The sequence below is a fragment of the Argiope bruennichi genome, chromosome 8 (genome assembly GCF_947563725.1).
Source record: "Argiope bruennichi chromosome 8, qqArgBrue1.1, whole genome shotgun sequence".
Taxonomy (NCBI): domain Eukaryota; kingdom Metazoa; phylum Arthropoda; class Arachnida; order Araneae; family Araneidae; genus Argiope; species Argiope bruennichi.
In genome coordinates, this window is record NC_079158.1 from 92,869,983 (window position 1) to 92,886,943 (window position 16,961).

General features: G+C 27.7%; 1 protein-coding gene across 4 annotated transcripts in view; it reads left to right on the forward strand.

Annotated features, from left to right (window-relative positions):
• Positions 1 to 16,961, forward strand: part of LOC129981841 (cell adhesion molecule Dscam2-like) — a 430,627-nt gene that overhangs the window by 394,949 nt on the left and 18,717 nt on the right. For 2 of the 4 annotated variants that reach the window (XM_056092863.1, XM_056092866.1), the window contains 4 exons: positions 1,526 to 1,684; positions 3,340 to 3,623; positions 3,890 to 3,974; positions 11,431 to 11,608. In XM_056092863.1, coding sequence (XP_055948838.1) covers positions 1,526 to 1,684; positions 3,340 to 3,623; positions 3,890 to 3,974; positions 11,431 to 11,608 — 706 coding nt within the window. Of the gene's footprint in view, positions 1 to 1,525; positions 1,685 to 3,339; positions 3,624 to 3,889; positions 3,975 to 11,430; positions 11,609 to 16,961 lie in introns of those variants that run through there. The other 2 variants (XM_056092864.1, XM_056092865.1) reach the window with 2 other exon arrangements.

The window sequence follows — 16,961 nt, forward strand, 5'->3', positions numbered from 1 at the left end:
TAAAAAGAAGAAGAATTAGAAGTCTCTATGTAAACAGTCGGGAGACAGCTCTAGTGCCTAAGCCTTGTTAAACTTTTCATCGCTTCACTATTTTACTTGCAAAATCTTCTGATTCATTGAGTATACCTGGAATGCCTGTGGGTTTTACAGTCGGTAAACGATAGTTGTGATGTAAAGAGAAAGAAAAAATCTTGTGTATATTAAATTTTATGCTTCAATAAGCAAAATGCTTGAAGAATCTTTGGTCCGTGCAAGTTTAATGCAAGGGTTTTTATTTTCTTTGGGTTTTTTTATTTCGCTTTTGGCGGCGTCAGTACTCAAAAATGGACTTTTTGAAGACTTTTGTTTCTTTTGAATGTAGGTGTAATATGTTGTTCTGAAAGGATTTGATGAAAGACATCTTTCTGAACTTATTTCTTTTTGACACACTAAAACAAGTTTCTCTTATATATATATATATATATATATATATATATATATCTCAATGTTGTTTATTTTAAATAGTATGTTTATACGGAAAAATTTCAGAAAATATCATAAACAAAATTAATTAATCATATTCTTCTTTAAGATATAATTACGAAAACGTAATTATATCTTAAATTATGGAAATAAAGTTATATTTTATTTTTAAATATTCACCCAATTTTTTTACATTATTTAATTTAATTAAATATATGTTATTCCCTGATTATGAAACACATTTCATAAAGGCATTAGATATTTCTTTTTCAATGTATAATATAAATGATTGTTATGTATGTATCATATCAGCTCCTCAGAAAAGCATAAAGAACACTTAAGTAATTATACGAAAATATACATAAAGCACGACCTAAGTTTTAATTAGTATAAATTATTACCTTTAAATACAGTTGAAATAGAATATTTTTAGAGAAAATTTTCATTTTCTAATGAGAAATGAATGTGTGATTTGCGTTTCAAAAATTTAATCGTAACTGAATTCAGTAACATAATCAATCCACATTATTCGGCTTCTAAATATGATTCTTTTAATTTTTCCTCATCATTTCAAATATTATAATACAAAAATCAATCATAATAAAAATCATTTATTTACTAGATTAAATTAATTCTTTACAACTGGAACAACATATATATGTACTTTATTTAAAGCATACATGAACACATTATAAAATATGAGAATCTATTAGTTGTATCAATGAAAACAGAAGTTGCAAATAAATAAATTTTTCAGGTATGCAGAGGTACTTTTTAAACTATAATTATATATATATAATATAATTCTTGAATTGTATAAGAAGATTTTGAATATTTTTTTTATTATTAAAAGCATATAATTGCGTGTTTTGATTCATATAAAATGCCTTCCAATTTATGATTATTACAGTATAATTATAATTATCGCAGCTCCAAATCATAATTAATAATCAAATAATCAGTGCAGTTAATCATCAATTAATTCGGCAGAGTGAGATAATAATTGAAAATATGATAAATATTGTTATAATAGATATTTCATAGCACTTACCTTTCTTTTCAGCAACAGTTCCCCCAATAACTTCAATTCTTGACAACGATAGAGAACTTTTCCAACAGCTGAAGATAATTATTCCAATAGCCTGTACTACTGTAGTGTTGGTGCTTATTATCACTGTAGCATGCGTTGTTTTAATTAGAAGGCGGAACTCTAATCCAGAAGGTAAGAAAAATTTGAATTTTTGAATTTGATAATGATTCACTTCATTTAATATATTCATTCTATGCGGGTTCTTGTTTCTAAAATAATGCATTCGCGTGTTTACTGTTGATACGCTTCCGGAATACTATTAGCTATTCAAATGTAATTAATATATTTAAATACAAATTAAACTCAGTAGTAGAGGAATATAAAGTAAAGACGAATGTAACTTTATTATAAGGAATGTGCATAATCAAATTAAACCGAGCTATGCAATTCCGATTTCATCCGATTTTCACTCCACCTGTATTTAAATTAGCTATTAATCTAAAACTTTTTAGCATAAAATTCAATTGCAGAATCTTAATTTCATCAGCGGTACTTCTCCTTTTGTATAACCTTACTGTTTTGTATCATTAGTTTTCTTTATGTGAACATATTTTAATGAAATCCAGAATTCGTATCCATATTCTATTAACAAAAATAGTTATATACTTAACTGAAATCTATCGTAGTAGAGCTTCAGTTTGAGGCTGAAATAAATAAAAACATCAGTTGAATGACCAAATCTCCTGAAGAAACGTCCTGTATTGAAAGCTAATATCTGGAAAATCAAGCTTCGCTCTTTTTTGTAAAATCGCATATTTTTGAGAGAGAATATTTAGATATAAATCATACACTGATTGCATGTGAACATTTTTCAATCTTACCTACATATAAACTGGTTATTTAAATAAAAATGTCATGAATGCATTTAGTTTACTAAGGTTATTCGGGACAACTTGCTACGCTACAGTACTCATTTTACAGTTTATCTATCATTATTTATATTTTTGAACTTACACTCAGTTTCACCTTGGTGAAATCGGGTCCTAAATAGTCGCTATATGACATTATAAATATGAGAGCAGATAGAAAAAGGCAGTAATAGTCATAAAAAATGTTTTTTTGTGTGTGTGTAAAATCGTATTTTTCATGAAACACACCTCTATAAATAAACTAAAAAAAAGCAAAAAATATTAAATATTACATAAATGTAAAAAAAAAAAAAGCGCGACTCAAACCTAAGATTCATACCACATGCATCATTCACGTAGTTCTGACCACTATGTTACACTGCCGATACTTTGAAGCGAAAGTTGAATATACTTATTCTAATAGTTAGTTATAAAAAAAATGTGGGATTTTTTATTTTTTGTAAAATCACGTTTTTTCCTCAAAAACTTCAAAAGCAAAACCTTATGTAAATACAAAATTTGATTCAGATATTTTGAACTGTTTCTGAGATACACGAAATAAATTTATTTATATATATACAGGAATTGTTCGTTAAAAGTTATAAGATTCATTATTTACATGATTTTACAATGATTAGAAACATTATAATATCAAATGCTCCATACAATCACCATCTCAAAACTATTTTAATATTTTCTTAAACAGCCATATCAACTCAAGATATTTTACGATATTTCTAAGACAATCTAACTACTGTATAATATTTTGAATATTTGGCCTTTTGTGCCTGTTGGAAGCCCTCATCTAGCTCTAAATGTGACATTACCCCATCACATCTGTACAAATCTTTCTTTATTTTAATTATTTGTGTTTCAAATCTGGCAAAAAACGTAAGATTTAGTGGAGTATGTAACGACAGTATGTAACGTCTTTTACAGAACCTCAACAAGAGCGAGAGATCTCCAAACCCGTCGACACAGTGCCAATGACCGTCTGGGAGAAATCCGGCAGGGGAGATACCAGGCTCTCCCACAGTAGGGAGCAGCTGTACTTTCCTGCACCCTATGCCACCTCACGAATTTCCATGTATTCCGCAGACGGCGACCCGGAAGCTGCCCACCACCAGCAACAGCAGCAGCACCACCATCACGAGCAGACCCACAACACGTGGAGATCGGAAGAGCGGGAACACACGTACGACGTTCCCTTCATGCACAGACAGGTGACACGAATCTAGGCCTAGGGTCTGGTGTCACAACCCCCATCATTTGAGATCTACTAATCTTTTAACTAAAGAAACAAATTCATTATTAAAGAATATTTAAAAAATCATTTATTAAAGTTATATATAAAGAAATTTAGCAGGGACCACTCGGTTAAAAGCTTTCTCGAATGGAGGGACTTTTTTGTGTGTGTGTTTATATTAATGATATTTTTGTGAGCCTTGACCATCCAAAATGGCGGAACTCGTGCCTTCTCTCATTGCAGAATATCATCGTCGACGAAGAGGCCGGTGGACCGGAAGGACGTGAAATTGGATACCAGATAGGCAGGCATTTGTACTTAAACCCAGGTAAGATGATTATTTCTTATCAAAATTCACGAGAAAGAAGGCATTACATTACTCTATACATGATATTTCTAATGAAATTACAAGAAAAAAATTTATCAGAGCAAGAATTCGATCTTCAGGTAAGGTATATGCTTTCAGAAAGATGTTTTGGCAAGAACCACAATCATTAACTATTTTCAACAAAGGCACCATCCTTCTCCCATTTTAGCTGTTTGTTCTAAAACTTCATAGAAGAATATTGTAATGTTCGAGATTTAAATTAAAGATTATATTTATTTTTAATAACATGATAAGGGAATCTCTTTTTTACTTTCTCGTATACGAAGTATAGAATAATTATAGTAATCGTCAAAAAAGAATTCTAAGTCAAGATTTTGATAGAACTCCACGTTTGAGACTTCCTTGAGTTCTAAAAACACATTTTGGAAAATGTACATCTGTCTGTCTGAGATAAAGATATAAAAAAGCTTTGAGTTTGACAGATGGAATTCGATGCACTGGTTTAAAATCAAATTTGTAGATTTTTATCAAATTTTTAATGAAATTCTTTTACAGGAAGTCTGGTTGTCCGAATATAAATTAGAACCATAACAACATAATGAAAAATGTTCGACAGATAAAATTCGATACACAGATTTAGCATCTATAGTAAAGAGGCTTACCAAATTTTGAGCGAAATCCAACGAGGGATTTACCTATCTGCCTGTCTGCCCTTTCAGAAACATGTAAACGTGATAATACAAAAGCGCAAAGATTTAAATATATAAAACTTGGTATATGGTTTTGTGACTTTAAATGTAGTTTTAGGTAAAAGTTTTATTTCAATCGGTAGAGAAGAGCGCATCTGAAGCTGAAATTTGATTTTTTGGTTACTTTTGAATGCATTCCATGGATTAATCGCCAAAACAGTCATCAAGGATCACACGAGAGACTCGGCAAAAATGTTAATTCACGCCGAAAGTTCATATTCCGTAACTTTAATAGGCCATTGCCATACATGGCTTTCACTCGGATAATATCTGTATTAGTTAGTATGCGAGAAAGTTCTGGAAAGACCACTCCGGCTACTTATGCAAGTTAAGCGAGAAGCACCTTAACAGACCCCGTATTTTATAATACATAAGGAAACCTTACAGAAAACAGGTCCTCTACATTTTTTTCGATTTCAAGGCATTAGAACCTATAAGATTCTTTTTTTTTAATTCAGGAAAAAAATTATGTAGATTTATGGTAATTTTCCCATATGAAGAACCTCTTATTCTGTATCCAATTATATCTCTTGAAACGTGATTATCTGAATAAAATATTCGTCGAAAAGTTGGACACAGAATCAAACAAAATTAAAATAAATAAAACTTAAATTTGAGTGCTTAGAAAGTAGGAAAAAGGCTTATTCTTCAACTAAAACTTATGTTTAGTGGCGCATTTTCAGATTCCACACGCATACGATTGAAAAATAAAATTTCAATTCGTAATGTCATAGTATATATGATGTGAGCTTTATGAATTTAATGTATGTTTATGAAGAAATATAGTCCGCGATATTTTAAACTAATGAAATAAAAAATATAACATGATTTATTTTTACATTTTTTACTGTATTTAAAAGTCAATACTTAGTTTAATTAAAATAGCATTCCTGTGATAATAACTGTAAAAATAATTAAGAAAAAAGATGTAAAAAGTAAAGAATTGTGTGAAAGAAAGTGATATTTATATTTGAAAAAGTTGTTAAGCATATCGCATTTTTATGAAAAACTTAAACCATTATGGACGCTGAAAATAATATTAATTTATATACAAAACGAAATGAAATTGGACGTGAAATATAAATAATCAATGCCCTTTTTTATATGAAATGTGTTCATAAAATTTCGATTTGATATAAAACGTGAAGAAAAAAAACTATGATTGAATTCAGGAGGCAAAAACACATTAGGCATAAAATTATCTTTTTCTGCATTAAATTTAAGCAGGAATAGTCTTAGTAATTAAAATAATAAATATTATGATAGTAATCAACATAAAGTGACATAGTATTAAACATAATGATAACATTGCATTTGTATTTATTAATTAATAACAATGTAAATATACATCAATATTTACAATTATTGTTAAAGAAAACTTTAATTCTAAATAAAAATATTAATATGAAAGAATTGAAATTAATTTTTATGAAAAATGTTCACTGAAAAAATAATTTATGCAGGGTAAAGAGGTGAAACTGACTGACTTGATTTTTTTTCCTTGCTCAATTTTATTCAGAGGAAGTATGGAGCTGATAAGTCTTGCAAAGCCAAACGATTTTAAAAAAATAATAATTTTATATATTTCATTTTTTATATATTTCTTAAAATATAAAGCTAGCAACAAATCCTTATAAATTATTCAAAAAGCGCAGATAAATTTCACTAAAAGTTTTCTCCATTATTTTAGTTAAAACACAAAACTCATAATCTTTTTTACAGAACTGTGTAATCAATCCACAAAGAAATTATATTTACAAGAAATAACTGAAATATATTTGATTTATACATAGATGCATAAAATGGAAGGAATTATATTTATTACAGTTTGAAATTTCGTTGAGATTTTTTTAATTTTCGGAGCAACATCAATCGTATCTAAATTATTATATAATGCATTATGTGTTCATAGTATTACTTTAATTATTTTTTCTATCTATTCTTATTTTAGTTGAAATCTAAAAGAAAACATTATATTATATATGGCGTTGTTTCTACCTTCAAACAATTACATTGAGTATAATCTATCGAAAGAAGTGGATGCGACAGTTTTGATCGATAGCACAACCTCCATCATTTTTCTCAATCTAGAATATTAAATATCGAATGCATTTGCAAAAGCCTTGAAGACATGAAAAAGATTGGAAATCTAGATGAAGCAAAATGACTGAAAAATATTACCATGCAAATAAACGAACCATGTACAACATAATTCATCAAATTTATGTATAGGAAATCGAATTTTGGTTCTGAATAAATTATTGTATTATGTTTTGAATCCATTACAGATAAACATCTTCATCTTACCACAGAAGCTTGAAGCGGTTAAATATTTTCATCAACTTTAACGAACATGTTGTACTTGAAGTATTAGAAAAATGCAAACGATTTTTTTTGATGAACATAATCAGATTTCATCCAATTACGAATAATGTTTATTCGCGTATGGCTTAGCTCCTTTATCGGTGTGCAAAAGTAATTAATTTTTGAGGAAGAGGATACAGAGTTATGGAAGTAAAAAAGAAATATGTTAATTAGCATAACGGTTTTCACATTTTTCATTCCGGAAACTTTGTGTTTTTTTATAACCAAATTGCTATTCTTCTGTATCTTGTAATTATGTCACTTTTTAAGAAGACAAAATGATTTGATAAAAAGTTAATTACAAGTACAATTTGGAACTGAAATTGGACTATTTTTAAGTTTTTCCTACGTTTAAATTAGCGAGAATAAAGTTTTAAAGCACACTAATTAAAACCTTGGTGGACAGTTTCTTTTTTAGTATCCAAATAATGTAAAATTCCGTAAAAGGATATCTAATTAAAGGAGTTTTATTTCACATTTCAATAGAATAACAACAATATTTACTTAAAAGAACATTTTAAATCGTATTTTGAAGGATTACATCGAAGAGAATTTTATGATATAAAAATAATGATGACATTTCCCATTTTATTTTATTGAATAAGAACAGTCATCGGAATATTATAATAGAATATTTAAAATTAACACTTGGGCTTTTAAAATATATAATAAACTGAAACCAAAATATATGAAATTTTAACTTTTTAAAACATTTTACTTTAAAATAGCATGTAATAGATTTGAATAAAGTCCATAGATGTATTAAGATGATGTTTACATATTTCTCAATTAATTACTGAATTCTCAATTTTTTTAAAAGCAAAGAAAAAAACATAGAAAATTAATCATTTTTAAAAATATGAGATAATGTTTTAAAACATAGAAAATATAGATATTTAAAATTATGAGAAAATATTAAAAGCATAGAAAATATAGAGTTAAAATATTAGAGATTATTTGAAAATATAGAGAATATAGAAAGTTAAAAAATATTAGAAAAATATTTAAAATTATAAAGAAAAATGTTCCTAATAAGTCAATTAGTTCTTCTCATTTATTCTTTAAAATATATAACATAGTGAATTCCATCAACACTAATAAGAAGTTAAAGTAATAAAATAATCATACATTAAGAAAATATATGAATAATATATAAGTTTTCCTTCATAAAGTGTTTCGAAAATGGTGAATTTTTATTAAAATTATAATAATTTATCCCTCTGAAATTTTAATACAATTTTCAAGTTACAAATATTTGAAAAAATTCTTTTATCAGAGTTTGCATTATAGAAATCCATAAATTCAAACATTAAGATTATGAAGTTTCAAATTGAAATTACAAGTTATCATTTGCCATTTTGAATTACCATTTGATTTTATTAAAAGTTAATAATATATTGAAATTGCTGGAAACATAATTTACATTAAATGGTCTCATTGGGTTAAAAATTACATAAAATGCTTGTTATTTGCCTTCACGTTATAATTAGATTATTTTCAGTCTTTAATTTTAATTTAAAATCATTTTAAAGTAATGTGTTTGTATGATATATCCAAATCACGTATAATGTTAATAGATAACAAGTCAATAGCAATCACACTAAAAAACTCACAGTAATTGTTATTTTAAAAGTTGTAGATGAATAAAATATTTTCTTAACGATATCAACTTATAACATATAAAATTTGATTTCAGAAAAGTTCAAATTTTCCTCACAAATTAGTTTAAAAATTAATTAGACGGCAAATGCAAAAAGAACATTTTTCATTTTTCCCCGAAATGGCTGTTAAATTGTTGCTTTGAAGTAATTATAATAGTTAAACTGGATGCCTTTGATACCTTTGTATTTTTTCCACATCAAAGAATCTCGTGTCATGGCTTTTGAATTTAAAACTAATTTCACAAGGGAGGTAATTAAAATATTGGCAAGTTACTGGAACAATACACGAAATTACTACGTGGGTTCTCAAGTTTCAGAACGTAAGTAAAATTCTTTTCTACGCTCAAATATCTGTAAAAATATTTAAAATATAATTAAATAGGAATTCAGAGAATTACTATAAATATTCATTAATAAGGCATATATAATAACGCAAGAGATTTCCTGCTTACTTTGAAAGTTATTTAGAAAGTTTTAATTAAAGCAACGTGTTTACAATTTATCTGCTTAGCAGGAAAACAACAAAATATTTTTCTGTCTCTTAGCAGAATGACTTTTTGTCAAAATTTCATCTAACCTTAAATTAAATGAAAGGTATATACAATTTGCTTACCTTAGCCATAACTTTCTAGACAAAAGAAATTATTTCTTATGAAAAAATAACTTGTTGTTTGACGCAGAATTAAAATAATAACCAGTTATTTGATGATAGGAAATTCAAATAAAAAAGCAAATATTAGTGCTATGTATTTACAATAATTCACTAGTAATTAATTTATTCTTACAACTCAGCAAGTTGAGTTTCTGACTAGTAAATTGCGAGTAAGGAATTTTGTTAATTAGATAAACTATGAATATGATATCAAATTAATTTTTGCATTTAGTTGTGAGAAAAATGGGGCTTAAAAATCAATATTAAAAGTCATAATATTTATCAATAAAGGTTTAAATTTTCCTCTTCTTAATAAATACAAAACGTTCAAAAGAGTTAATTTTTAATGATATGCTGGCATATGCTGGGTGTTATTTCTATTCATAATTGTAAGATATTCAAATCTTAACTATTTTCACATTCTACGGTACGAGAAAAGAAAGTATTGCATTCATCAAACTATTCATTTTAAAACGTTTGACGATTTACGTGTTTCAGACCCCTTTGATCTCGAAAAACATATTTTTGGAATTAGGACACTTTGACTCTAAAGAAAATAACTAAGAAATACTTAGAGTTAGATTAATGAAATTTCGCATGCCGTTTTAACACCAAATGTTTAGTTATTTAACAAGCTTTGAACAAAATAAAATTTCTCTCTCTCTCTTTCCTAGTCAAATAATGACTAACAAAAATTTCTGTATGTCTACAAAACATAAAAGAAAACAATATATAAAATTTGGTGCTTGTTCTTAGCATCTAAAGCGTAGATCCTTATTAAAATCCTAAAAAATACTACTGCACTAAATCAGTTAAAATATTGATTATATGTTTGTTTGCATTTGCATGCAGTTATCGCGATAGTTTAAAATGGCAACAATTTAAGATATTAATTAGGCATGCGATCTAGTCACTACGATTGGAATTCTAAAATAAATAATTGGATCCAGATTGATATAATCTACTTTAATGATTTTCAACAATTCACTAAATACTAATTCATTTAAATAAATTTATAGAGAGAAGTGCTAAATCTCTTTCAAATACATCAAATCTAAAATTTCAAGTAGGAGACAAGTATCCTTGTCTCCTTCCAAATCTAACTTCTGAAGAAGTGTACAGGGTGTTCTAATACTGGGAGAAAAATCAAAAGGCTATAATAGACATCAATAGGTTTAAAATTACAATGGAACATGGCGTCTCAAACCACGTTGAGTAGTTGTATTTCTCGAAAAAGGCATGCAAGTTTTGATTTCAGAAGACATAATCAAGATACAAAATGCATACATATGTGTGAAGTATAAACTCCATGCCTTTGTACCATTGAAAATCTCCAAAGATGTTTATTATCTATGTCATGGATCCTCGGTGATTAGTTCGCGGGACGGTATTTGTTGCCGAAACATATAAATGGAGCAAAAACACTGTTTTTCTGCATCATGTCAGCCCGGAAATTTTTCAAAGTAAGACTGCCGCCATGCAGTTCATGCTTGATGGTGCCTTTGCACATATTTAACTCGAAGTGCCTGATACCTCTATGTTATATATCAAAGGAGGTATATTGGATTCACATGATATATTGCTGGAGCTATATGTTCACCAGATCTTAATCCATGTGATTATTTTCCTATTTGTTCTATTTTCATAACGTGTATTCTTGTTCCTGAAACAGATATTAAAAACATATGTGATATTTTTTTAGATCACCCAGAATACTTTTTTACAGTTTTTGAGTTTCCGAAATCGTTAATACATCCCCTTAGATTGTGCAATGTCGTTAGCGGCTGCTTTTTACAGACCCTCTTGTTATGATTAATTAAAAAAACATTTCTGTAGATATTCTTCCAGTGCACGTAGACGCCTGCATGCGTTTTTAGCAGATTTCACTCCCTCTCAACGTGAATCGCAAAATCATTTTCCACTACAATTTTTGTTTCTCTTGATATCTAGTAACAATCCTCTGAGTTTGTTGGTCCAGTATTAGAACACTTCATATATCTAAATAATCTGAAGATTAATGTTTATTCCAGCGGTGGTAGAGCTTCCTCCAGATGGAACTCTGCAGACTCACGACTTAGCTCTAATACGAGAAATTGCCGAAGCCAAAGTCCAATCCTATCTGTACTCCAAATCCCCTAGACGGTCAAACTACAACAGGTCTTCTAAACACCACCATCGCTCAAGAAGAATTAGAAGGAATGTTATAAGGTAGTAGATTTTTATTCTAATTTTATTTTCTGTATTAAGTTATTGGCTTTTATATTTATTCTATTCTTATTTTCCAATAGTCCATTTTTTAAAAAGTTTTGCATTCATTGAAATTAGTAAACAATCATTTTACTGTTGCCCTTTCAGAAGAAAAAAGAACCTATTTTAAAAATAATATAAACAAATCAATAAAATTATTTTTTTTTTAAATACAAATAGAAATTCCAGAAACGAAACCAAAAATTTAAATCCTGGCATTTTACAGAAAAGCAAAGTATTCTTCTAATGTGAATGAAAAATCATAATTGAAATTGAATCACTTTGAAGCTTGCTTTTAATTATTTCGTAATAAAGATACTTCTAAAAAATAATTTTAAGATTCTCAGAATTTTGGGGAATATTATCACAGAAATTAAATAATAATTAAATCGTTTTCAATTTATAATTTTGTTAGTAAATATCATTTAACCTATAAAAATAAATTTACTGTTAAGATTAATAAAGGTTACAAATATTTATTTTATCTTACATGAGTGATAAATTGTGTTTCTTAGCAAGTAAGAGATTCTCAGAAGAGAATGGCAAAGTGCTTTTAAAATTATTGCAACCTTGTGCAAAATTATTATTTTATGTGATACTTAATTTTACTTTAAGTAAATAACATACTATGAATGAAATGCATACAAAAATTTATCTTTAAATAACTTGTAATCAATAAGCTACAAATAACACTTTTTTAAAGTGTTATTCAATACATTCTCCTAAATAGAATTTACTTCATAGTAAATTCTATTTAGGAGAATGCTTCTTTCTTCGATATTTACAGCAGTTTTCTCTGAATTAATGTGGACGTTTTGATATTTATTATTAAACGCCCAATAATTAAGTTGTAAAATGCTAAATAATTGGTAATGTATTGTAATTGCATAATTAATGTCAACAAACTTTCCCTCACTTCAATTTTCCCTAAAATTTAATTTATCGTAACCTAAATTCAGTAAAAACAAAGAAAAATAATTCATATTCATCCTAAATTGTTTTGAAAATTAAGTTTTTATGAAAAGGAAAAATGAGGATATAAAACTTTTTAAATTTAAAATTTTCTTCAAAAAATATTAAATTTACAAAGAAATTTTTGAGATAGTAAATGATTTTTCATAAAATATATTTAATACCTGCTTTCGCATTTCTTACAGTAACCTTTTTAATGCGTATACATGTAGAAAGTTTTGGCATATTTGAATTGGGCGAACTTCTGACATACATTCGAGTTATTCTTAAGTATGGTAAAGCTCTTAAAGGCACTGAAGCATTCAAAATCTGCTGACATGTTCAAAGGATATCTTCAAAAAAGATAACATCATACAGACAAATTGACAAATCGAAGAACTTCTCAAGAAGATGCACCCAATAATATGCAATATTCCTTGTTAATTCTATAATTTTCAGATCATTTCAAAACTGAAACAAGAATCTTTGTTTATAAACGCGTTTATGCAATGACAGATATAAAGATTTTAATATATTTACAAATTCTAATATTTAAAGAGTTTCGAAATAGCACGTGTGAATGTTTGTCAGCAATTCTGAATTATTTTTTTTTAATGAATAGTTGCTGGACATGTTTATTTTCTTTTTGTACAATTTAAAATTTTACTAAGAAAATAGTAAATAATTATTAGCTGGACTGAAGTATGTCTATAAATTAACTTTGAAAGAACTTTTTTTCAGAAATATATAAACGTTTGCTTTGATTTTACATATACGTATCAATATCACTAGTGTATACAAAACACACACACATCCTTTTTGTATTTTTTACTTATTCTGAGAATTCCATTTTTTAAATCCAAAGTTGAAATTGTTTAAATAAATTAATAAATAAATAAATTAAAATTAAATAAATTAATTAAATATATAAAAGAAATTATATTTCAAAAATAAAAATGTAATAAAAAATGTTTCAAATATTGCTTTTGTCATAAACATTTTTGTGCAAGAAAACACAAAAACCTTTAGAACACATTTAAATGCAGATAATAAGGATTTGAAAAAAAAATACATTAAAAAATACCTTAAATATTATTTGTACCTCAAAACATATCCATTGTTTATAGACATGAATGGTAATATTTTTAAAGAAATATACTCAATTGTTATAAATTGTAGCTCTTGAAAAGCTTGTTCGTAAGCAGTACATTTAAACGAAAATAAAATCTTATAAGTTAAATTTTTTTCTTAGGATTTTTTTCTAACTTAAATTCTTAAGTTATTCAAAGAAAATCCTATAACTTAATTAAATTGATGAAATAACTTTAGATATCCTAATAAAAATAATATATGAAAATGGACATTAAAAGCAGTTTTTGTGGAATTTTATAAATACAAGAGAATCTACAATAGTGTTTCAAAAATTTTGGTTAGTGACTTTATTTTTATAAGAATGTTAATATTTTCGGAAACAAAATTATGCCACTGATTTATGAGGTTTTCATTTGCCTTATCACAAATTTATAATTCGAAAAAAAAAAAAAAACTGTTATTTTGAGTAAAAGTGTTTCATTCAAAGGGGACGTAAATTACGAATTTTTAAATATAAAAATAACTATTGTTTTTATGCGTTATGTTTAAATACCTTGAAGGATTTTTATTATTAATACGTAATGAAGTTTACTTTTCTATGGAAAATGTTTATAATTTTCTGAAATTTAGACTCAGTTAATTTTTTTCGAAAATATTATATGCTAAACAAAAAAAGGAACAAAAATTTTTTTCTCGATTACAAATTACAGTCCTTTTACAGATATAAATGTTCATGCTATCTAAGATTTTACGCAAAATTTATCAAATATTTTACTTCAAAACATTTGATAATGTCTGCTTAAATTACCAAATGTTACTGAATGTAATTTTGGATAAGTATTGAAAATGAAAATATAAATACTTATGTAGAAATGTTTTCTATAATTATTTGTAATTATTTACTTGCACTTTAAATTTCGGTAAAGACATTGAGATAGAATAATTAGCGTTTATATTAATCATTTGCCACCATTTTTTAATAATTTTTCTTGAGCAAAATATAAATGTAAATGAAACGTTATTGTAAAATTCTAATTTTTTTCTTGCTATTATCTCATGTTCAAAGTATAGTTTCATCAAAAAATCAAAACTCGGGATTTTGTCGAATCGCTACGTTTCACGCATCTCTGAGTTCGAGAAACACATTTTCAGCATTACATTTTTCGGTTTTTCTGTGGGCTCGATATCTCAAATATGCTTTGAACTAGACAGTTGAAATTTTGCATATGGTCTTTACATCAAATTTGTAGATTTCTATGAAATGTGGGTGAAATCTATTCAGGATAACATGGTGCAAAGATTATTTACCTTAAAGTAAGATCTGTGGAAGACTTACCATTCACTCATGAATCTAGACTAACCGTTGAGTCTAAACGTATGTCCATCTGAAGAAACCAGGCTCCCTGTCTATCAATTTCAGATAAAGAAACCAGTATGGCAGAGAAGATGTGATGCGTTGGATAGACAGCCTGTTGGAAAGGTCATTAATCTTCATGACTTTGACATTGACGTCATGTTAGTTGACAGATTTAGGAACTAGAAATTGAAATCATTTGTTCGCTTTATACTTGTTATAAACGACTGATATATTTATATTAGACAACGCTTTTATAATCAAGATAGATTTTGATTTAATCTTGGCATGAGATGTATGTACTAGCCAATCTGTTTCCTGAACATTAAACTCATGGAAATGACAAAAATAGTCACTCAAATATAATTGTAACTCACCCTTCCATTTCTAGAATTATCTAAAATGTGAAATCTCAATACAGCACTTGAATGACTCTGGAAATTAAAAAAAAAAGAGTATCCAATGGCAAATATACTCATGAACTGTCTATGTCTATATATATATATATATATATTGAATTTTTTATTCATCGCCAAAGAGCTTTTGTGAATATGTAAATACAATTTTGACAGCGTTTTCTTCTAGGCTATGGGATTTGTAATATTTTTTTTCCTTTTCTTTAGCCTTTCAAAATCGCTTCATTTTGATTTCATTGCTTCAAATTTGATGAATTATGTATAAACTAAGATTCAAAATTGCCTAAAAGAAATATTTCATATTTTATCGACAGCAAATGCATCAGCATGGAAATTCAAGAAAGTGATTTTCAGTAAATACCTCCTCAAATATATTTGTCAAAAATATTGCAGTTGTTTTCTGTATATCAACAAAATAATATATATGTAAATCCTTTAAACATCTCATAATCGTAAAACTTACGAAGCCCATTGTCAGCTTAGAAAATAACTCCAATAAAAAACGCACCATTTTGGAGTCGATTAGGAAATGGGAGCCGAGAGGGAAAATAATGTATAGATGCATGAACATATATCAATAAATGTAACATGAATATTCCAGAATGCTGTGGGTAGAAGGGAACACAATGCACGTAAGCCAGACGTGATTGAAGAGAGTTGCTCCAAGAAAACATCTCCGTGGAATTTTGTGAGTATGTTATTAACGTTTCTATACCAGCAAAGCAATTCGAAAGCCTACGTGTGGACTCCAACAAATGTATTTCGCTTCCACGAACATGTAAGGTGCCATATATAGTCACAGCTTGAAGCGTGTTTTTCCGGCTCTCTTCAGAATAAAAAGTAAAACTAAACAATAGAAAAACGGAATGAAAACGGCGCGAATTGTTGAGGAAAAAAATGGATTTTCGTTTTTCTGTAAGCACCGGAACGATGTCTTTTCTAAACATATACCTCCTCTCTGCCTGGGTCTTTATTTTCAGATCGGGGGTCTATCGTAAAGGGCAAAACTGTAAATGGATTTGTGGAATATTTTGTTGTGATATTGTAGTGAATTCCTCCGAAATATTTGCCTAAATGCTCTTTCTCTCATTCAAAAAACAATGGAAATTCTTCTCTTATGAACACGAATAATGGGAAGCGAAGTAGGAAAAGAATAATGTTTCGTAAAATTTGCTTACAAAGTTGTTTTATAAAGATTTATGTGAAATAAGCTTACATTGTTCCTTAACAGTTTGGAATTCGTGATCTGAAAGCGATTCTTTAGTGTGACAGCTTAAGATGATGTCCTTCAATTATTACGGAACAGTGATTTGAAAACAAAGTTATAATAGCGTTCTTGAAATTTTGAAAGAAACAACTCTTATTTCCTCCCTAATTCTACCACAATTGTTGAAGCAGGAGTTGCAGAAGATGTTTAAATATCATGGAAAACAAGGTCAAAACACTTCAGAAAACAATAAAAATGGGAGGATAAAACAAGTTTTCTTAACTAAGTTTGGAG